We start from the raw sequence: 19,666 nt of genomic DNA on the forward strand, positions 1-19,666 counted from the left end.
GTCTGTCCTATTTTATAGCAGCAGTGATATGCAGTGTTTGTCCTTTTGAGACAGTTATTTCACTCAGTTTAATGTCCTCCAGACTCACCCATGTTGTGTAATGTTTAACAAGTTCTGTTTTTCAATGCTGTATAACAGTCCATTGTCTGAATGTACCATAGTTTTTTTATCCAATCCTTATTCACAGTAGCAAAGAGATGGAACCAACCCAAATGCCCATCAATCTTAGTCCTTTTGAATCCTAGCTATCTGCTTATGTAAGAGCAGGGGTATGTACATATACTTTTTATGATTTTTTTACATGTAGGCTGGCAAAAAATAAGGCTCCAGGAATAGATGGTATACCAGTTGCCATATTTCAGCTAACAGATGCTGCCCTGGATGTGCTCACCAAGTTGTGCCAAGAAATCTGGAGAACAACCACTTGGCCAACTGACTGGAATAGATCTATATTTGTTCCCATCCCAAAGAAGGGTGACCCAACAGAGTGTGGAAACTACAGAACAATCTCACTGATTTCACATATAAGCAAGATTTTACTGAAGATTACCCAAAAACGACTGTAACAGCACATCAGCAGAGAACTACCAGAAGTCCAGGCTTGGTTTAGAAGGGGTCGTGGTACTAGGGATATTGTAGCTGATGTTAGATGGATCTTAGCTGAAAGCAGGGAATACCAGAGGAATGTCTTATCTGTGTTTCATTGACTTTGCAAAGGCATTTGACTGTGTGGATCATAACAAACTCTGGTTGACTCTGAGACGAATGGGAATCCCAGAACACTTGATCGTTCTAATGTGAAACCTATACTTGGACCAGGAGGCAGCAGTCAGAACAGAGCAAAGGAACACTGCATGGTTCAAAATTGGGAAGGGCATACGCCAGGGATGCATCCTATCTCCACACCTTTTCAACATATATGCAGAACAGATTATCCGGGAGGCTGGGCTCTATGAGGAGAAATGTGGGGTCAAGATTGGTGTACGATTTATCAACAATCTGCGTTATGCATATGACACAACCCTTGCTTGCTGAAACTGAAGAGGAACTGAAGCACCTGCTGCAGAGGGTCAAGGATTACAGCCTCCAATATGGACTGAGGGTCAATATCAAGAAGACAAAGATTCTCACCACTGGACCAATTGGCAGCATCAGGATGGATGGTGAAGAGATTGAGATTGTACACAGCTCTAGTTTGCTTGGCTCCATAGTCAACAGTCGTGGCACCAGCAGCCAGGAAATTAAAAGGCGCATTGCCATGGGAAAGTCTGCTGTTAGGGACCTCTCCAAAGTACTGAAGAGCAATGGTATCTCTCTGGAGACTAAGGTGCGTCTGATACAGGCCATGGTCTTCGCAATCACTTTCTATGCATCAGAGTTGGACAGTGACCAAGGAGGACAGAAGGAGAATTGATGCCTTTGAGCTGTGGTGCTGGAGAAGAGTAGTGAGAGTACCATGAACTGCTAGGAAGACAAACAGATTTGTCCTAGAAAGGGTTAAACTGGGTGGCTCCTTGGAGGCAAGGATTCTCAGGCTCCGTCTAACATACTTTGGACATGTTGTGAGGAGAGACTGGTCCTTGGCGAAGGACATCATGCTTGGGAGGGTGGAAGGACAGCTCAGGAGGGGAAGGCCCTCTGTGAGGTGGATTGATTCAGTGACTGGGATAATCGGGATGGGAGTGTCAGAGACAGTGCGATTGGCACAAGACAGAGCAGAGTTTAGAGCTGTTGTACATAGGGTCACTATGAGTCGCAGGCGACTCGATGGCACATTACAACAACAACAGGCTGTTCATGTCTTTTTCTTCAAATGAATTGTTACTTGATTAAATTTCATAGTTAGTTTGCTATTAACTATATTATGGCTACTTCTGAATATTATTTTACATTTTGCTACTATTTTACTTGTATATTATGTTCATAAATAATATATACAAACATATATGTAAGGAATGTAGTATGACAAGAGAAATAAACCATTAAATGCTCCTCACTAGGTACTTCCTACTTCTGAAGCTTCTGGTGTCCCTCTTTCTTTTACTGAATTCTTTCTAAGCTGTTATTTTTATACACAGTCATTATCCTCTTTGAAGACATTCAATAGCTGTACTGCGGGATGGGTATCTAGCAATTATGAAATAAAGCTACCAAAAGGGAAATAAACCAAGAACAGAGTAAATTATTGAGATGTTTTATTACAATAATTACAAACAATATTTTAGTAGTATGCAATCATATCACAATTACTCAAACTATATACAAATAAGTATTTATACATGTCTACATTGGAAAAAAACCATAAACAAAAATAATAATAAAATCACATTATCAACAAGAATTTCTTTCTAAAAGTTATGGCCAGTTACAAAGAAAATTCACAGTTATTCTGCAAATATTTAAATATGCAGGAATCATATTGCACATAATAAAATTATAAACAATGAGCAGATTTATATACTTCATTCTTTCACAAAATTTACATTATCATGCAATACTTTACTGTATATTGAATGGTGGAACTAGAACAGGTTTACTTACAAATTTTTAACATAATGGCCACAAAATTAGAATTATTTTAATGTTATATTTAAAATAATTTTGTTATTTTTTAAAAAACTCAACCAAACCTCCAGTGTAATAAACTTAACGGATACAATCATAATTTCTTCACAGATGAAATCTTTTTAGTGTTCTTCTTTATCTTTTCCTTTCTTTTCCTTTTCATCCTGTAGTGCAGTCCCAAGCTTTTTGATAAGAACTGACAGAACCTTGTCCAGTGGGTCCATGACTCCTCTCTGAAGCCATTTGGGAATAGTAGTCCTGGCATGATGAAAGCCCAATTTTTGAAGAATATAATCAACACCTACAGGATCAATCTTTCTTCCAGTCCAAGAAATCAATCTAAAATAGTAATTGTAAGTAATTACTTAATAGTAATTCCTAAATAAGAGCATAATGCACTATAAATCAATAAAGTTAGGTTAATGCACATCATTAAGCTTCCAAAATATGTTCAACTAGACACAATTTATCTTCAGAAAAATACTGAATATTGCAGGGGCTGCCAAAACAACAAACAAGTATTTCTTGGAAAAAAGGCATCCAAGGTATTCCTCAGAGCCAAGGATGGTGAAATTTCATCTCATATACCTTGGGCATGTCATTTGGAGGGATCATCTCGGAAGGGAACATCATGCTTGGAAAATCTGTGTTACTGAATGAGATGAGCAGTTTCTGTGGGATGGACGGAGAGACTTTACTAGTGAATGGAGGGTCAGCAAAGGAGAGGAATACTCCCAACGAGATGGACTGACACAGTGACAGCTGTCATAGGCTGACATGTGTCAGAAGTTCAGGTCTGTGGTTCACCGGGATAATATGAGTTAGACTCAACCTGACGACACAAAACAATAATGAGCTGAAGTACCACAGAGACTATGAGGATGGTACAGGGTGGGGTAAGGTTTGGATTTATTGTACTTAGGGTCGCTGGGAGTCATAGTCAACTTGAGGGGACCTAATAGCAATAGCAACAACGTTGGGATGATCTAATCCAATATTCCTGAGAAGAAAAATACATGTACCAATCTAAACCCACTGCTTTCAATTCCAGCTCATGGGCCTCTAAATCTTACAGAAGACTGCCCTAACTTTCTCCATGGAGTGGCTGGTGGATTGGGACTCCTGTCATTTTGGTTAGCAGCACATTTAACATACCACCAGGATCCGTATGTGCAAATACAAGGATCCTTATGTGCAAATACAAGTATCCTTAAAAAGTTTACAGCAAGGATAGAATTTAAATAATTGTCTTATAATTGACTTTAAATGAGTTACACTAAATGATCATCTTAACATTCCTAAGGACATCTTTGGTTAATTCTAATAGATTCACAAGTTTGTGGCATGTTTTCTAAAAGGCTACATTTACTGATTATGTGTTTAACTGATTATGTTTGAAGGAAGGGCAATTTTCTCCTCTTCATGGAATTTCTTCCATATGAAAGAACAGTCTTTAGTGAAAATGATTTCTGATCATTCTCTGCCCCCAATTTCATGATTCATCTGATTGGTAATGGAGGGAAGAATTAAATTGTGTAATTTAGGACAAAACAAACTGATGTAATTGAATCCCAGTTGTAGTAGATCATGACTCAGTAGAGGTAGCTGAATCTGGTGGCATTAGTTGGTTATTTAATTCTCGGTTCTATGTAGCCTACCCTCCAGACAGAAGGATATTGTTGACATTACAAGTTCTATTACATTGTCATAACATACAGCTTATATGAAATTGTAGCATTTCCTTAATGATGATGAATGACTTCTGTATTTCTCAAACGAAGTTACAAAATAAGTTTACTACAGCTAGCTACCTCATACATATGAAAATACCTTCCTGGTGTGAAGGTGATAGCAACTGTAGAAGAGATTATTCCATATCTCAGTGTACCTAACAGAATGCAACACACTGAAGCTATTCTTTGGCCTCATCTACAGGCATTTACAAATCAGAGGAGGAAAAAAAGCAGAAAATAATTGACCAATTGCTAAGCTCTTTTTTTTTAAAAACCATATCCCATTTATTGTTGTTGTGTATCAGAGAGGTGGAAATGACCCATAGTTGACCCTCCGGTGGGTTTTCAGAGGCAGTTAATCACACAGAGGAAGGTTGCCCATCCTTCTCACATGGTGCAGCTGGTGGACTCAAACTGCATGCCTTTGGGATTGTAGTGCAGCTTCTTGCCACTAGGCCAACAGAGCTCCTACTATCCCTCTTTGATACTCCTTTTATCACAGTAACCCAATAGGATATAAAGTAAAATGTGTATATCCGTTCCTTACCTCAGAGTAGGTTCCAGATGCCATGTGTTACACATAAAATCTCTCCAGTCCACAGTAGTATAAGTGATGCTGTCTTCTCTGTCTTTGTCAGAATTGTCATCATGTATAATAATTGGACTTTTCTGTCCTGGCCGAGTAGATAAAATCCGAGGTGGAAAAATAGCTGTAATAAAAATGATAAATTAATATTGCATATATATTTGCAGGGAGAGCTAGTGGCCTAGTGGGTAGAGTTGTGCTGCCAACCCAAATGCAAGTGGTTTGAATCCATCAGCTGCTCTATAAAAGAAAATCAGGCAGTCTCCTCCTGTGCAGTTTACAACTTCTGAAAAGCACCTACAGGGTTAGCTATGAATTGGTTCTGACTTCACAAAAATATATTTTGTAAGTTTATTTTAAATCAGCATCTAAAAACCAACTTGACATCAAGCTGATTCCAGCTCTTAATGATCCTGTAAGGAGAGAGCACCAGTGTTTCATGACTAAATCCTGAAGCAGACTGTCACATCTTTCTCGTGGGGAGTGGCTGGCAGCTCCAAACCGCCAACCTTGAGATTACCAGCAAAGTGATTTAACCAGTGTGCCACTAGACACTCTTTTAATCATCATAGAACAACATGATTTAGTGTCTTTCGTTTCTCTTTATGGTATGAATTATATTTTGAAAGTATTAATTTAAAATAATACATCAATAAAAATTACTTTTACTGTTTAGAGAAAAATAAGGTCAAAATTATTCAATTCTCTTTCATCAATTAAAAATAACATCAATTTTAGGCACTCACATGTTTTACATATATTTGCATATTTAAAACTAGTATTTAAACACAAATTAGGCATAAAGTAACTGTGATTTGCAGTATGGATTGGTGGCAGTGCATCAGTTAAATGCTAGGCTCTTAAATGAAAGGTTGGCGATTTGAACCAGCTGCTCTGTGAGGAAAAGACATAGGAATCTACTTCATATAAAGATTAAAAAACCCAAACCAACACCAGTGGTATTGAACTGATTCTGACTCATAGCAACAGAGCACAGAGTGGGACAGAGCAGAACTACCATGTAGTTTCCAAAGCTGTAAAATCTTTGCAAAGAAGATGGGAGCCTCTTTCTTTCATGGAGCAGATGGTGAATTTGAACCACCAGCCAAACATTTGATCAGTGCCTATGAAATCCTGTTTGGTAGTTTTATTCCATCTTACATAGTCACTATGAATCAGAATCAACTTGATGGCAAACAATAGCAGCTCTAGTCCTATTTTAATTGGGAATTGGCACTAGGGATAACAAATTGACCTGGAATTGGCCTATGAATAAAGATGTCCTCTTATCATATGCATTGTTTAAGAACAACTCAGCTGCCTTTAATCACTGCCTGCACATTTGGTAGTTAATATGCTATTGTTTATCTTAATGTTCCTCTAAAATGGTTAACTGTGGTTTAATTTATTGAAAAGAATTATGTCAGGGATGTGTATGCTTGTCTTGGCCCAATTTAATTGCTTTACTTTGGAGTAATAAAATATAATTACAATCGCTGAACTGTAATTATAATTGAAACTCCCCAAGTTCAAATGTTTTATTGTTTTAAATGTCAAAAAATAAGTTCCTATCACTCTCTCTTGTTGGAATAAGTTTTCACAAAAGTCTGTTAAAAAAGGAATATTTATTAGAAATATGCACAACTTAGAAGTTCCTGGGGTGAATAGGCTTGGCTGTTATCTGAAGGACAGGAGTTGTCATCTACCCGAAGGTGGCTTGAGGGAAAGGCCTGGTGATCTTCCAGAGGCAGCCATCAAAATCGAGCACATAAGTCCTACAGGGGAGTTATATCCTGCTTTATAAGTTCTTTATAAGATGGAATCAACTTGAGGGCAGTGGTGAGTCCATGCTGTTGCTGTACTTAAAGACTGCATCTGTGAACATCTGCCTATTATATGGTTCCAGTAATTTTAAGGTTTCAACTATGGTCTGTTAGCTTCCTTCCAGCTAGCCATCACTGATATTTTCACTCTACCACTAAATTTCTGGAACGTCGAGATTGAACTGCTCTTCTATTTACTGCTAAATCTGTGTTATACTTCATCTATCTATGTTTGATAATCTTTAACATTTCATTTAAACATTTCAGGACACTATTTGAAATAGGTGTAAGATTAATTTTATATATAATTTTTAGTCATTTAGCAAACAATATGATAGAGTACCATTAAAATTACATTTATCACAAGGTGGTTCTGGAGCCAATTTTAATATTCATACAGTACATATTTACTGAACAAATGGTCATATACTTAGGAGAACATTACATAGCACTACACTTCAAACTACCTTATTCTTTTAGACAGATAAAGAGTATTATATACAGTGGAATCAATGAATCATAGTATACATATATTCACAGTGTATATATTCAATTCTATGTAAATATTATGTGCTTGGTCCAGGCCATAGTCTCCACAATTACTTGCTATGTGTCAGAGAGCAGGACAATGACTAGAGGTGACAGAAAGAGAATTAATGCCTTTGAGCTGTGGTGCTGAAAAAGAGTACTGAATACACCATGGGCTGCCTGAAAAACAAATGGGTTCATCCTAAAGAGGGTGAAATTCGGCTGCTCCTTGGAGGCAAGGATTCTGAGGCTTCCTCTAACATACTCTGGTCATGCTGCAAGGAGAGGTCCAGTCCTTGGAGAGGGACATCATACTTGGAAGGGTAGAGGAGAGGGCAAAAGAGGAAGACCCTTGCTTGATGAGATGGACTGATTCAGTGGCTGGGGTAATGAGAGTAAATGTGTCAAGAGACAGAAAGGTTGGCATAGGATAGAGTACGGTTCAGGGCTGTTGTACACAGTGTTGCTATGAGTCACAAGTAACTCAACAGTATATAACAAAAACAAAACAACAACATACATTTTTAAAGGGCAGACATTAATTTTTAATGAGTAAATGATTGTAAGGTAGTTCCTGAAAACAAAACACTAGTCTACTGAAGTCTAAATAATACTTATAAAATAAATACTAAATAAATTTTCATCTTGTGTTAACAATGGTAATCTTGTTCAATTCAGTATCTCTTTTCAATTATGTTTTATTAGCTTATGACATTTTACTTTGCAGTTGTTTCTTTTTTTAACTTAAGATTTGTAATATTTTTATCAAGAGGTTTTCTTTTCCCTTTGTACTTTGCTAGAATCTCCTACACAGCCTAAGTGAAAATGTGCATCAGATAATATATGTGGAAACATCTTGTAAAGCGTGAAACAATATCAATGTAATGTATAGTTAGGAAAAGAATGAAGTATACTAGCTGGTACTTAGTGAATCTGTTTCTGTGTCTTACTAATAATAGGCTATCTACTTAATTTTACAACCCAAAGAGACACATGCCTCTTATTTTATTCCTAGACCATATAAATTCATCTCACTGGCACCATTCTTGTAGCTTAGGGGAAGAAAAGGAATCAAGTTACCTACCTTTTTCTTTTTCTTTTAGATAAGCCGACACTAAGTCATGAAGAAACATGATAAGCTCAGCATCCATTGTCACACAAATGTGGTCAGTGAACTCTGTCACCACACTACATTCTACCTTTGGCTTCAAATTGGCATCTGCAAAAGCAAACTTCTTTTAGAATAAAATATTTAATAATTTCCTTCCTCTTCCTGTTAAAAAGGACTTGCAAAGATCTAGGTTTACCTGAGTGAATTCTGTAATAAGACTTATGGAATGATGATGGTAACTTATTAAATAAAGCACATTCCCAGTATATATTCATTCTTATAATAACCCTAATAAAGGTCCTATTATAATTCCCCTTTTATTGAGGAGCAGAAGATAGAAATGGGTTAAATAAATTCTGAAAATTTTATAATTGGTAAGAAAATCAGTCATTTGGTCATAAAGTCAGTACTGCATCATAGTAATAATACAAAAATCTGTGGAAAACGGTACTTTAAACTTTGATTAGAATATTATTAGTAGCTATAGAGATTAAGTATTATTTTCCACAAACCCTGTAATGAAGGTTCCTGTGGCTCCTGAACATGGATGGATTTGAAATCAAGCTGCATCCTTGGCAATGCAAAGATAGTCTCTGTTTCATGATTGTAGCTAGAGCCTCCTCTGAATCCACTTAACAAGCTGGAATTCTTCACAGTGGTGCTACTTTCAGTGTTGTTAGCATCAACATTTCGAAGTAGGTTTAGCTCTACATACAGAAAAATAAAGAGGATAAAAATAAAATTAAACTAATAGAGCTAAATAATCAGTTAAGGTTCCCTGTCATATAAGCTAAAGGTTTTACTTCATCAGAGGTTCAAACCCAGCAGCTGCCTGGTAGGAGAAAGATGAGGCCGTTTGCTCCCGTAAAGATTAATAGCTTTGGAAACTCTACAGAGCAGCTCTCTGCCCTACATGGTCACTGTGAGTTGGAGCTGATCTGATGGCATTGGGTTAAGTAGAACTTTTATCATTTTAAAAGTAGGAAAATAAGAGTTACATTTTTTAAAAGCAATACATTATTTTCAATATTAAAGTTTTACATATGATTTTGGATCACTCTATTATTTTTCCCCCCAAGTTTGTGTCTCTAACTTTGAAATGAATTTTCAACTGAATTCATGTTTCAATTTAAGAGTTAAAATTCACCCCAAAGTTCTTCATAGAGTAAACACTCCACTGTTAAAAAATTTGGGACTTCCCTCTAATATAAATGCTATACTCAGATTGTAGCTTTTTCACAAAAATTTAGAACTTTTCTAGGTACACAAAATGCTGTTCGATGTGTTAATAGTTCCCTCATAGCAACGCAGTTAGAAAAAAACAACAACAAACTTCTCCCTAGTTCCCTATTTACAGGCATTATCTTCTCATTTACTTTCTTATTTATGTTTACCCATATAACATTTAATAAAGTCTTTATTAATCTCTGGGATCTCCTAGTCCATGGTAACTCTACTTCATGGGGCCTGAATCATCATTTCCACTTGAAAAAATAATAGTCACTCTGCTCCAGTCATTCCACATGTTAAATGTATTTAATTAATTACTTTTCTAAATGTCCAAGTTTTAGTATTCCCATAAGAATATTTTTCCAATTATAATAAAGTTAACATAATTATGGGCGGCTGCTCTGACAAGTGAAGTGTTTGGATTCCGAAAGGTGGGCTCTCTTGTTTTGATTGAGGATTGGGTGTGGACTGTTCGACTGGTTGTTTTTTAAGTCTTTTGTTTAGAGTCAAGAGGACCTGGTAGAGGGCCTTTGTATTTAGAAGTCAGTTGGCCCTTGGACTGCAAGCTCTCAGGCCTAGTGTTATTATTTCTGATGAACATTCTTCTAAGTGGTACAGCATTGGTCTGTCAATTTGCTGTACTGAGGTAACATAGGAATGCTGTGATGCTGAACCCTGTGCCACTGGTGTGTCAAATGCCCTAACAGTTACCCATGGTGGACAATGTCTGGTGGAGCTCCCAGTTTTAAGACAGGTTTGGAAGCAGGAGTGGCATCAACTTCCTAAAGAACATGGCTATGGAAACTCTATGAACTTAGAGAAATGACGATAGTCACAGAACAGGGTTCAAGTCTTTTGTTCAGAAGGTCTTTTTGAATTGTGCTCGACTCAACAGCAATCAACAACAACAACAACATAATTATAATAACTGAAAAGAAATTATTTGGACTGTTTTAAATCATATATATCGAATATAATTATAATGTCTGGGATTTCAGAAGAGCCCTGGTACCACAGTGGTTAAGTCCTAGGCTGCAATGCAAAAGATAGGCAGTTGGAAACCACCGAGCTGCTCCATGGACAATGAATGATGTGGGTTCCATAGAGATTTGCAACCGTGGAATACTTTGTGTATCAGAGTATAAGATGTTATGCTACCAAGGTGCTGAATTATGTTCTAAATAATATAATCAAAGGAATAATATGTGACCTTTTGGTTAAGATAATGAATTTTATTCCTCAGGTCTAAATACTGAAACAAACAGAAAAGACAAAATAGTTATCTCCAAATAATAAAACTTAACCTTCATTCCTCGTGGCTGTAACGTAATTGAACCATTCTTTCACACTTGCTACTCCGTGCGGTGGGTTTTCATGACGACGCCTTGTTATCTTAGTTATTGTTGCCATAGGACTTTCTAAAGCACCACATGGTTTGGTAACCATCGTATTATGACCCAGATGAAAATCCAATGTTTGTACAATGTATGTAGAATGATCACTGGAACCTGATTTTTTTTAAAAAAAGGAACAACATAAACTTAGGTACAAAAAAGTAGTTATGGCTCTAAAACAATAAACTTTGCTAAATCATATATAGATAGAGGAGATTATTTTAGTTGACCTATTATATTTATTATCTACTTTAGTTTGAGGACTAAATAAGAGGGAAAAAATGTTAATTTATTTTCTCTTATAATTGGCTTTATCTCCAGTAAGAGAAAGAGCAGTAGTCATTACTTTCTCCATTATTAACAGATTATTGAGGGTATAATTACAGGAAAAGGCACCAGTCTATTCACTGTAAACTCGTTATGAAGCATAGCCTTGCCCATAAAGTTATACAGTGCTGTCTTGACTAGCAAATAACTTCTTTGTCTCCCCTTATTATTTTAGTAATAGTTAAAAATATTATTACATCCATTCTGCAGCAGAAGCATTAAATGAAGACCAGTGAACAAGATGACAGTTCTGAAATAGTCTCTTTAATATGTTTTAGACTTTAAATATATCAGCTCATGAGCAGTGAACTCCTTAAGGTAGACTTCAAAAATATTAAAGCCAGACAGAAGCTATAAAGAATAGAAAACTACTTTGCCATTTATAATTTTATCAGAAGATAGGGGAAAAAAGTATAAGCTAGAAATGTGTCAGTTTACCATCTTCCCAGATTTTTTGAGCTTCGGTCCAAAAAGCAATATTTGGCTCTTCTAAGTGAAAAAGGGCCCAGGATTTTGAACGGAAATTTGGACCATGAAAGCAAGCCAGGGTCATATGATTTCCATGTAAACTCATTGATCCTCCAAATTGCATTCCATCCTCTGGTAATGGAATCTGAAATAAGGATATGTGGCATCCTGATACCACCTTCAATACCCCAGGCCAATGACGATGGTGAGCTGCATCAAGCACTGCAAGAAAATAAACATGATGTATTCTTAAGAGCCTCATCAATCAAACCACAGATCTCCTGACTTTAAGTCTCCTGGTTTGTTTTTTGTTTGTTTGATTGTTTGTTTAAACTCTTCTATGCCTTGGCACTGAACTGGGCCTTGTTTCATTATGTTGTATACTGGCTAAATATGAGTCAGAAATGACTCAAGGACCCCTAACAAAAATGAGAGAGGAATAAAACAACACTAATAGGATGAACTGAACTCTAGAAAGTGAGATATTCTGTAAGTTAAGTGACTAGGTTGTGTCAAAAAATCCATAAAAAGTAATTCTCAATGTTAATGGTGAAAGAACATTAGCAGATTTAAACTATTCTTTAATTGCATACTAGTATGGACAAACACGTTATTTTAGGGTCAATTTGAAAATTTGAGTAATCTGAATATTAGAGATGATAATAAGCAAAAGATAAAGTTAGATACTGTCAGCTAGAAAAAGCTTAAAAAATTTTAAGAACAATATTTTGGTAAAAAGTATACATATGTATATTGATGTACATTTAATTAAATGATTACTAGTGGTGATTTCTGGGTGGATAGAATTTTTTTCTTACAGATGGCTAGTTTTCTTCACTGTACTTCTGTGATAATAAAAAATTATTAAAATTTGTTCTATTCTAACAGGTTTTCATTATTTTTACGTCTATTAGCCTACTTAAAGCCAATATTATATCTTGTCTAACCTATTCCAATGGCTTCCAAATGGTCTTACTTCTATTTCAATCTTCACTCACCATTGTCTATTCATACAATGGTCAGAGTGATGCTTTAAAAGGAATCTCTTAAGAAAAATTAAAGGATGTCAACTTTGTTCAAATATTTTTAAAAACTACTAAAAATCTGATTAGTTGACCTACTTCTTTGAGTTTATGTCCAATTACTCTCCTTCCTGCTCTATTTAGCCACAGTGACCATTCTTCCATGTCGCTCAGACAATCTGCTTGTTCCTACAGTATCCATTCCACCCCTCAATGGCCCTGACACTTGGAATGGTTGCCCCACAGATCTTAACCTAGTTCTTTTCTTTCATTTCCACTATGATATCTCTTCAGAAAAGTTTTCCCTGACCATAATATCTAAAGTAACTGCTTTAACATCCTTTAATACCTTTCTCAGTTTTGTTATTTTCTTTCAGTTGGTTATGGTCTTATATTCCATTAGACTATAAGCTCCATTGAGGGTATACATTTGTTCACCATCTCCAACACTTAGGACAGTGCTCAAGTACATGTCTGTTATTTAATAGATGTTGTTACAATTATTGAGCAAAACGAATGAATTACCTTTTTATCACCTTAAATACAATGTAGGAATTAAAACTCAGACATTGTAACACTGAAGGCCACATTCAAAGCTAGAACATGATTGTCATAATCAGTATTCAATAGAATGAAATATGTATAGTTTCAGACAAGCTGCTGACAGGAGAGGATAATAAATAATGAATTCCTTAATTACAGCCTCTAGTACTATTTGCAGTTAGGCTCTTTACTGTGTGAAATAGGATTAAAGAGTATCAGTACTGCTTTTTATTAAAATTGTAATATTTACTGAAAGATAAAGCATATAAAAAAAGATTTAGTTCTTTTTCTTACATTGTTCTTGCGAACTTTTCTCTATGTTGTTAGGCATTGTTTTAGGTGGAAGGTAAGGAACTGGTCCCCAGGTAGATAGGGCTCGTTTGCTGGTGTCAAACTGCTGTGTGAAAAACTCCTGGAGCTTCATTCCTATTTTTATCAGGTCTGGTGTGGTTGATCTTGATATCATTACTTGGAAAATATCCCACTTCAAATCTCCATGGACAAAAATTTCACTAGAGAATAAAAAAAGAATTATCATCTTTTTTTATAGATAGTTGAGAGTTTTAAAAAAATTCTCTTCTTTACTCAACATTTTAATTCATGTTACTTATATACCATAAAATCACTTTTCAGGAAAGATTCATTATTTTCATTTTCTCATTGGATGATAGAAAAATCTGTTAAGCATGGCCCTGGTAGATAATAAAAAATAATGTTTTAATACCTTTTATCAGTTATACTGGAATCCAATGCGTTGTACAGGTTTACTTTCCATTCATCCTGAAGTTTAAGATCAGCATTACTAAAGATCCCCATAAGGATACTTGACCCCATGTAATCAACTCGAGCTTCAGTGGAACCCATAGTAATCTGAATTTTGTGACTGGGTTGCTGATTTGGATGTTCAGATATATGAGCTAAAAACAGATACAAGAATTACTTTTCACAGAAATATGCCTAATGGGGTAAATTAATCAATAGTACTTTTTAAAAACCTTTTCTCAATATTGTTTTTGGGGATATAACAAATCAGCTGTAAAATTTATACTTACCCACCATCTCCAAAGCATTCACATCTATTGTTCCTCCAACTACACCACCTTTAGAATCTAACTGTGATCTTCCCAGGCCAACAGACATGCTGATCTCTCGATCACGGTTACTTCCTACTGACAGACGCCCTTGGCTCTTCAAACCACTAGTTGTCCAACTAAGAGGAAAAATGAGCTATTAGTTAGACATATGACTGCCAAAGTTATTAAGACAGATGATTTAAGTAAAAGGCCAATTTTAACAAACACTTTTTAAAAAAAATGTGTCAAATGGTTAAATAGTAACATTTGTGAAGGAGCTTAATTCTCATCTAGGGCACTGGGTTTCCTATAATTTTCCTTCTTTCTAGGGGAAATTGATTTTAAACTGTTTTATGTTATAATATGCTTAAGATTAAGTAATTTTTTAAAGATAAATGTAAATCTTCATTTACTATTTTTGGTCTCAATTTAGTATAAAAAAGGTTCTGAATTGTGTTGCTACAATAAATAATTATAACTGAATAAACATTTTTCTTTGCATATGAATCACTTACTTTGTATTTCCCATTACATTACTCATATTCATTTGAACATTTAATTGCTTCAAGTTGATAGCAAACACAACAAGTGTTTCCCATGGGGTCCCTTGCTGGCTTGCTGCTTTGTTTGATTTGTTAAAGGGCGTTGATGTTTTTGAAAGTGAATCTGAAAATAGAAAAATAAATGCTCATTTACAAAGATGCCAAGCCAATTAAAAAGCAAAACAAACAATAATAATAAAAAAATTATTGAATTAATACTAAATGTTTAGTAATTTCTGACAACTTATACAAAGCTCAAAGTTTTATATAATCTCATTTTATATGAAGAACTACTGGGGTCCACAGAGCAAAGAACAAATAGTTCGATACTCTGGGATTTCCTTAAAAAGAAGATAATCAAGAGCTTAAAGACAAGGGCTGCCTGAAGTATCTGTGTTCTTATAAAACCAGTATGTATCTTGAATCTCTCAATTTTTCATTACATTCTAATATTAACTAACAACAAAAGCTGTATAATAATTTTTTACATGTTCAAACACAGTTACACTGTCTGACACTGAAAATTATTTAAAAAACAAAGAGTAATGGATAAAGGATGACTGAGTGAATACAATGGTCACCTTCCTCAACATGAAAGGCATCTTTTTGGACTTTCATAACACTATAGATTTGTTTTCTTTCTACAAATAACTATTATATAGAGCATATTCACAAGGGGCTGCTGCTTCTGGCTCAGTCCCCTTTCAAAGCTAAGAGCCATCTCTAGCTCTCCCTTCTGGTGGCAAGATCTTAAAAGTTGATTTTCTTTATAAAATTATTATATATTATTATTAAATTATTATAAAAACTGGCAAAAAAAATACTTCCCTGCCTTTAGAGCAGAAATATGGGGGTAATTAAATATATATCTTGGAACACTGGCAGACTAATGATAACAATAAGAAGTGCTACCTCTTCGAGGAACGGAAGAATCAGAAACACTCCTCGATCTTACAGAAGCTGGGGACTTCAGGTTCTGTGCTGCTGTCCCTGGTGACATGATGCTGTTTGTTATATGTTCATTGAATACATTAGGTGATTGAGGCATGTGAGTGAAGGAGGCCGACTGACTGGGCTGCTCCCAAGTTCTGCAGTAAGCCTTCCTCGATGATTCAGGGGAAAGGTGCTGGCTTACTCCTTCAATGGAATCAGGTGTTCCTGGGCCAGATGCTAGCAGAAATGTAAGAACAAAGAAAGAACAGGATAAAATTATTGTATTATAAAAAATCTCCAACATTTATCCATCTAGCATTTCTAATCTTTGTAAAAGGTGTATATTTGGTAACTATACAATAACAATTTAGAATTTGTGAACTACATTTACCTCAAACTACACAATAAGCAGGATAGGAATTCTCTTCCTCTTTTATAGATTAGAGACTGGACTAGACTTAGATTTTTCTGATGTTTTCTATTGTATTACCTACTTCTTTTTGTGACAATAAAATGACTACAGTAACTACAATGACATTTAAGTGCAAGCAGAAAAAGCAGGCAAGATGGTAGTATGCTCCCACTAATGTGGTTGGTTAAATGTATTTCTGCATTTTCAAATTTTAAAAACACTACAGCGTAATCTCTAGAGAATAAAATCGCAATTAGAAATGTAATTGTCTAGAAGGAAACGTTTCCCTCTATGATATAGCTCCTGGGTCAAAGCATTTCCAGGGTCTGACACATTCATTATGTTTACCGTCGTGGTGATTGTGACTCACAGGGACCTTCTAATACTGGGTAGAACTGCCCCATAGGGTTGCCTAGGCTGAAATCTTTATTTGAGCAGATTCACAGGTCTTTTCTTCCATAGAGCAGCTGGTGGGCTCAAACCTCCCATCTTTGAATTAGCAGCTGGGCTATTAACCATTGTGTTACCAAGGATTCTTCTAGTATACTTGGGAGGTCAACAGATGTTTTTTGAATAGCCAATTTCATGGTACCATTTACCAACAAGGAAAATGTTTGTATTACTAATCATAAATATTATTACTTTTATAACAAAATGAATAGCATACTGATTATCATTTCATGATAAACATACTTGGCAAATTTATAGTTTGGTCTCCAAGGAAAAGGCGTCTTGCAATACTTCTCCTATACCAGGCTCTTGGAAATGCCAGAATTTCACTGAGTCGACGCATGTCATATTTAAAGGAGGCTGATCCTATATCACAAACAGCTGACACATAAAAGAAGAAAGTTATTAAAACTGGATAAATTTATAAAACATTAAATAGTCTCACCAAGTAGTTATAATAAGATGTTATATTACATAGCTGCAGAATAATGATGTTCTAATTAATGGAATATCAAATTACACACTATGGCTGGCAAATAAGATTGTTTCTTTTATAAAGGACAGAACTACACATTCAAATACTACTGATCCCATTTCCTTTCCTGAGGATGAGTCAGGCTGAAATTCTGTTATCGCTTATCATGAAATTCCTAAAGAAGTTTTAAAGATCTGTTGTACAGCCAGATTTCCTAGGAACCAGGCCACAACTTTCTAAAAAATAGTTACAAACTAAACAACTGTATGGCAATTACTGCTATCTTCCTTTCAGACAAAGAAGTATTCTGCCAGTTCTGCTAGGAGTATTCTGCCCCTCTTTTTTTGTGCTGTTCTTCTCTTCTACGGCTTGTGACACAGTCTGTAGAGAGCTGTACTGGTGACGTAAAGACAATTTCTCTGGCAGTTTGAATCCACCAGCAGCTCAGAGGTAAAAAGATGGGCATTCTCTTCCTGTAAGAGTTACAGCTTTTGGAAACCCACAGCTGGCAGGTCAGCTATGAGCTGGAGCTGACCTTGACAACTATGCAGACTTTACCTGCCAATGGCTTCCACATCTGATGTTTCTGTTTCAGCCAGAACCCAAACCCACACAACCTAACCACCAGCCAATTTCCTTCTTCTTGTTGTTAGGCACTGTTGAGATGACTACAGCTCATAGACACTATGGCTTACATATCTCTGTTTTACCCTGTGCCATTCTCATCATGTCAGACATACTTAAGCCCATTGCTGCAGTCACTCTGTCAACCCATCTGGTTGAGCACCTTCCTCTCTTTCATCAACACTCCACCTTTCCAAACACGATGTCCCTTTCCAAGGAATAACCTCTCTGAGCAACATGGCTAATGCATGTGGGACTAAGCTTCACCATCCTTGCTTCCAAGAAGCACTCAGGCTGCACTTTTTCCAAGACATATCCGTTTGTACTTTTGGCAGTCCATGGAATATATTCAGTATTCTTCTCCAACACCAGGCTCAAAGACATCAATTCATCCTGTCATCCTTTTCGTATCTAGCTCTCAGATGCACAGCAAGTGACTGAAAAGACCATGCCTGAATCAGAAACACCTTAGTCTTCAAATTGACATAACTGTTCCTCCTCCAAACTGACAACATTGTCCACTGTAATTTGGATAGGCCTTTGACAGGGGACTTGCCCAATCAAGAAATCTCCTGACCTCCTGACTGCTGCTACCAAGGGTGCTGAATGTGGATCCAAGTAGGATAAAATCATCAGAAACTTCAATTTTCTCTATCATAATGTAGCCTATCGTTCTAATAATGAAAATTTTTTTTTTCCTGCTGTTGAGATGTAATCCATATTAAAGGCTGTAGTCTTTGATCTTCTGCAACAAGTCCTTCAAGTCTTTCAGCAAGCAAGGTTGTATTATCTGCATAATGCAGATTTTTCACCAATGCTGATGACATTCTTTAGACACATTCTTCATAGAGTACAACTTCCTGAATTATTTGCTCAGCATACAGATTTAACAGATAAGGAGAAAGGATACTAATTTCCTAATGGGTCTTTTTACATAAAGTGCCTATATATATTTCCTTCTTTATTTTTTAAGTTCATAGTATCACTGCCCCTTCAGTTATCTAAGCGGGATGTTAGAGGGATCAATTTGTTTTCTCTTCTCCCTTTCCCACAGTTTGTGGATGCTGTTAGGTATCTCTGGAAACCATCTCTTCATTTTTGTTATAGTTCAAGCCTTTAACCCCTACTATTTGGCCTATTCCCAACAGCCTTCTCAAGTTTCTTTTTTTCTTCCATCTTTCAAGCTATCATCAACTTTCTTAAACACCAATCTCAAAACATAATCTGGCATTATATGTATGATAACCATCTAGAACAAGAAGTGCAGTGCAAAGTGGACTAGGGGAGGGAGAAAGGAAAAGGAAGGTGGGAATTGCACAATAATAAGTGAATAATCTGGGGGAAGAGAAGGAGTGGGAGGAAAATGTGCAACAATGAATGATGAAAATCCAACTTTTCTGCATATCTTTGTTAAAATCACTATCACAAAAAAGAAAAAAGGATGACAAAGCTTAAAAAATAATTTTACTTCTTAAAAACTTCTAATGGTTCCCCTTATTCAAAGGATTAAAATCTAACTGTTTACTTGGGATACAAGCCCCTTTAATCTCTCATCTTGAGTTATTTTATAAGCTTTACCTCTAGCAAATCTTTTCCCTTTGTTCTACTGTCTATTATCAACTGTATTTGGACTTTCACATATACTTAATTATAATGAAACCCTCTGGTAGCCTAGTAGCAAGAAGTTGCACTGTAATCTCAAAGGCACAAGGTTTAAGGCTCTTGCCATGTTAATACTGCCTCTGAAAATCTGCTGGAGGGTCAGCTATGGGTTGGTTCCAACTCTACCACACACAACAACAACAATAGTCAATGAATATTTTTTAC

The 19,666-nt window shown here is 35.9% G+C and overlaps 1 protein-coding gene across 1 annotated transcript in view; it reads right to left on the reverse strand.

Annotated features, from left to right (window-relative positions):
- Nucleotides 1–2,172: 2,172 nt before the first annotated feature.
- The window catches only part of KIAA1109 (KIAA1109 ortholog), a 249,312-nt gene continuing 231,818 nt past the window's right edge, over nt 2,173–19,666 (reverse strand). The window contains exons 73-84 of the mRNA XM_006881048.1: nt 16,984–17,121; nt 15,858–16,115; nt 14,919–15,069; nt 14,383–14,540; nt 14,055–14,247; nt 13,625–13,842; nt 11,736–11,987; nt 10,881–11,084; nt 8,859–9,053; nt 8,320–8,454; nt 4,846–5,008; nt 2,173–2,904 (exon numbers count right to left, since the gene is read on the reverse strand). Coding sequence (XP_006881110.1) covers nt 2,688–2,904; nt 4,846–5,008; nt 8,320–8,454; nt 8,859–9,053; nt 10,881–11,084; nt 11,736–11,987; nt 13,625–13,842; nt 14,055–14,247; nt 14,383–14,540; nt 14,919–15,069; nt 15,858–16,115; nt 16,984–17,121 — 2,282 coding nt within the window. The 3' untranslated portion in view covers nt 2,173–2,687. The remainder of the gene's footprint in view (nt 2,905–4,845; nt 5,009–8,319; nt 8,455–8,858; nt 9,054–10,880; nt 11,085–11,735; nt 11,988–13,624; nt 13,843–14,054; nt 14,248–14,382; nt 14,541–14,918; nt 15,070–15,857; nt 16,116–16,983; nt 17,122–19,666) is intronic.

Source organism: Elephantulus edwardii, unplaced genomic scaffold (genome assembly GCF_000299155.1).
Source record: "Elephantulus edwardii isolate Elephantulus edwardi_28Jun2011 unplaced genomic scaffold, EleEdw1.0 scaffold00012, whole genome shotgun sequence".
In the NCBI taxonomy this organism is placed as follows: domain Eukaryota; kingdom Metazoa; phylum Chordata; class Mammalia; order Macroscelidea; family Macroscelididae; genus Elephantulus; species Elephantulus edwardii.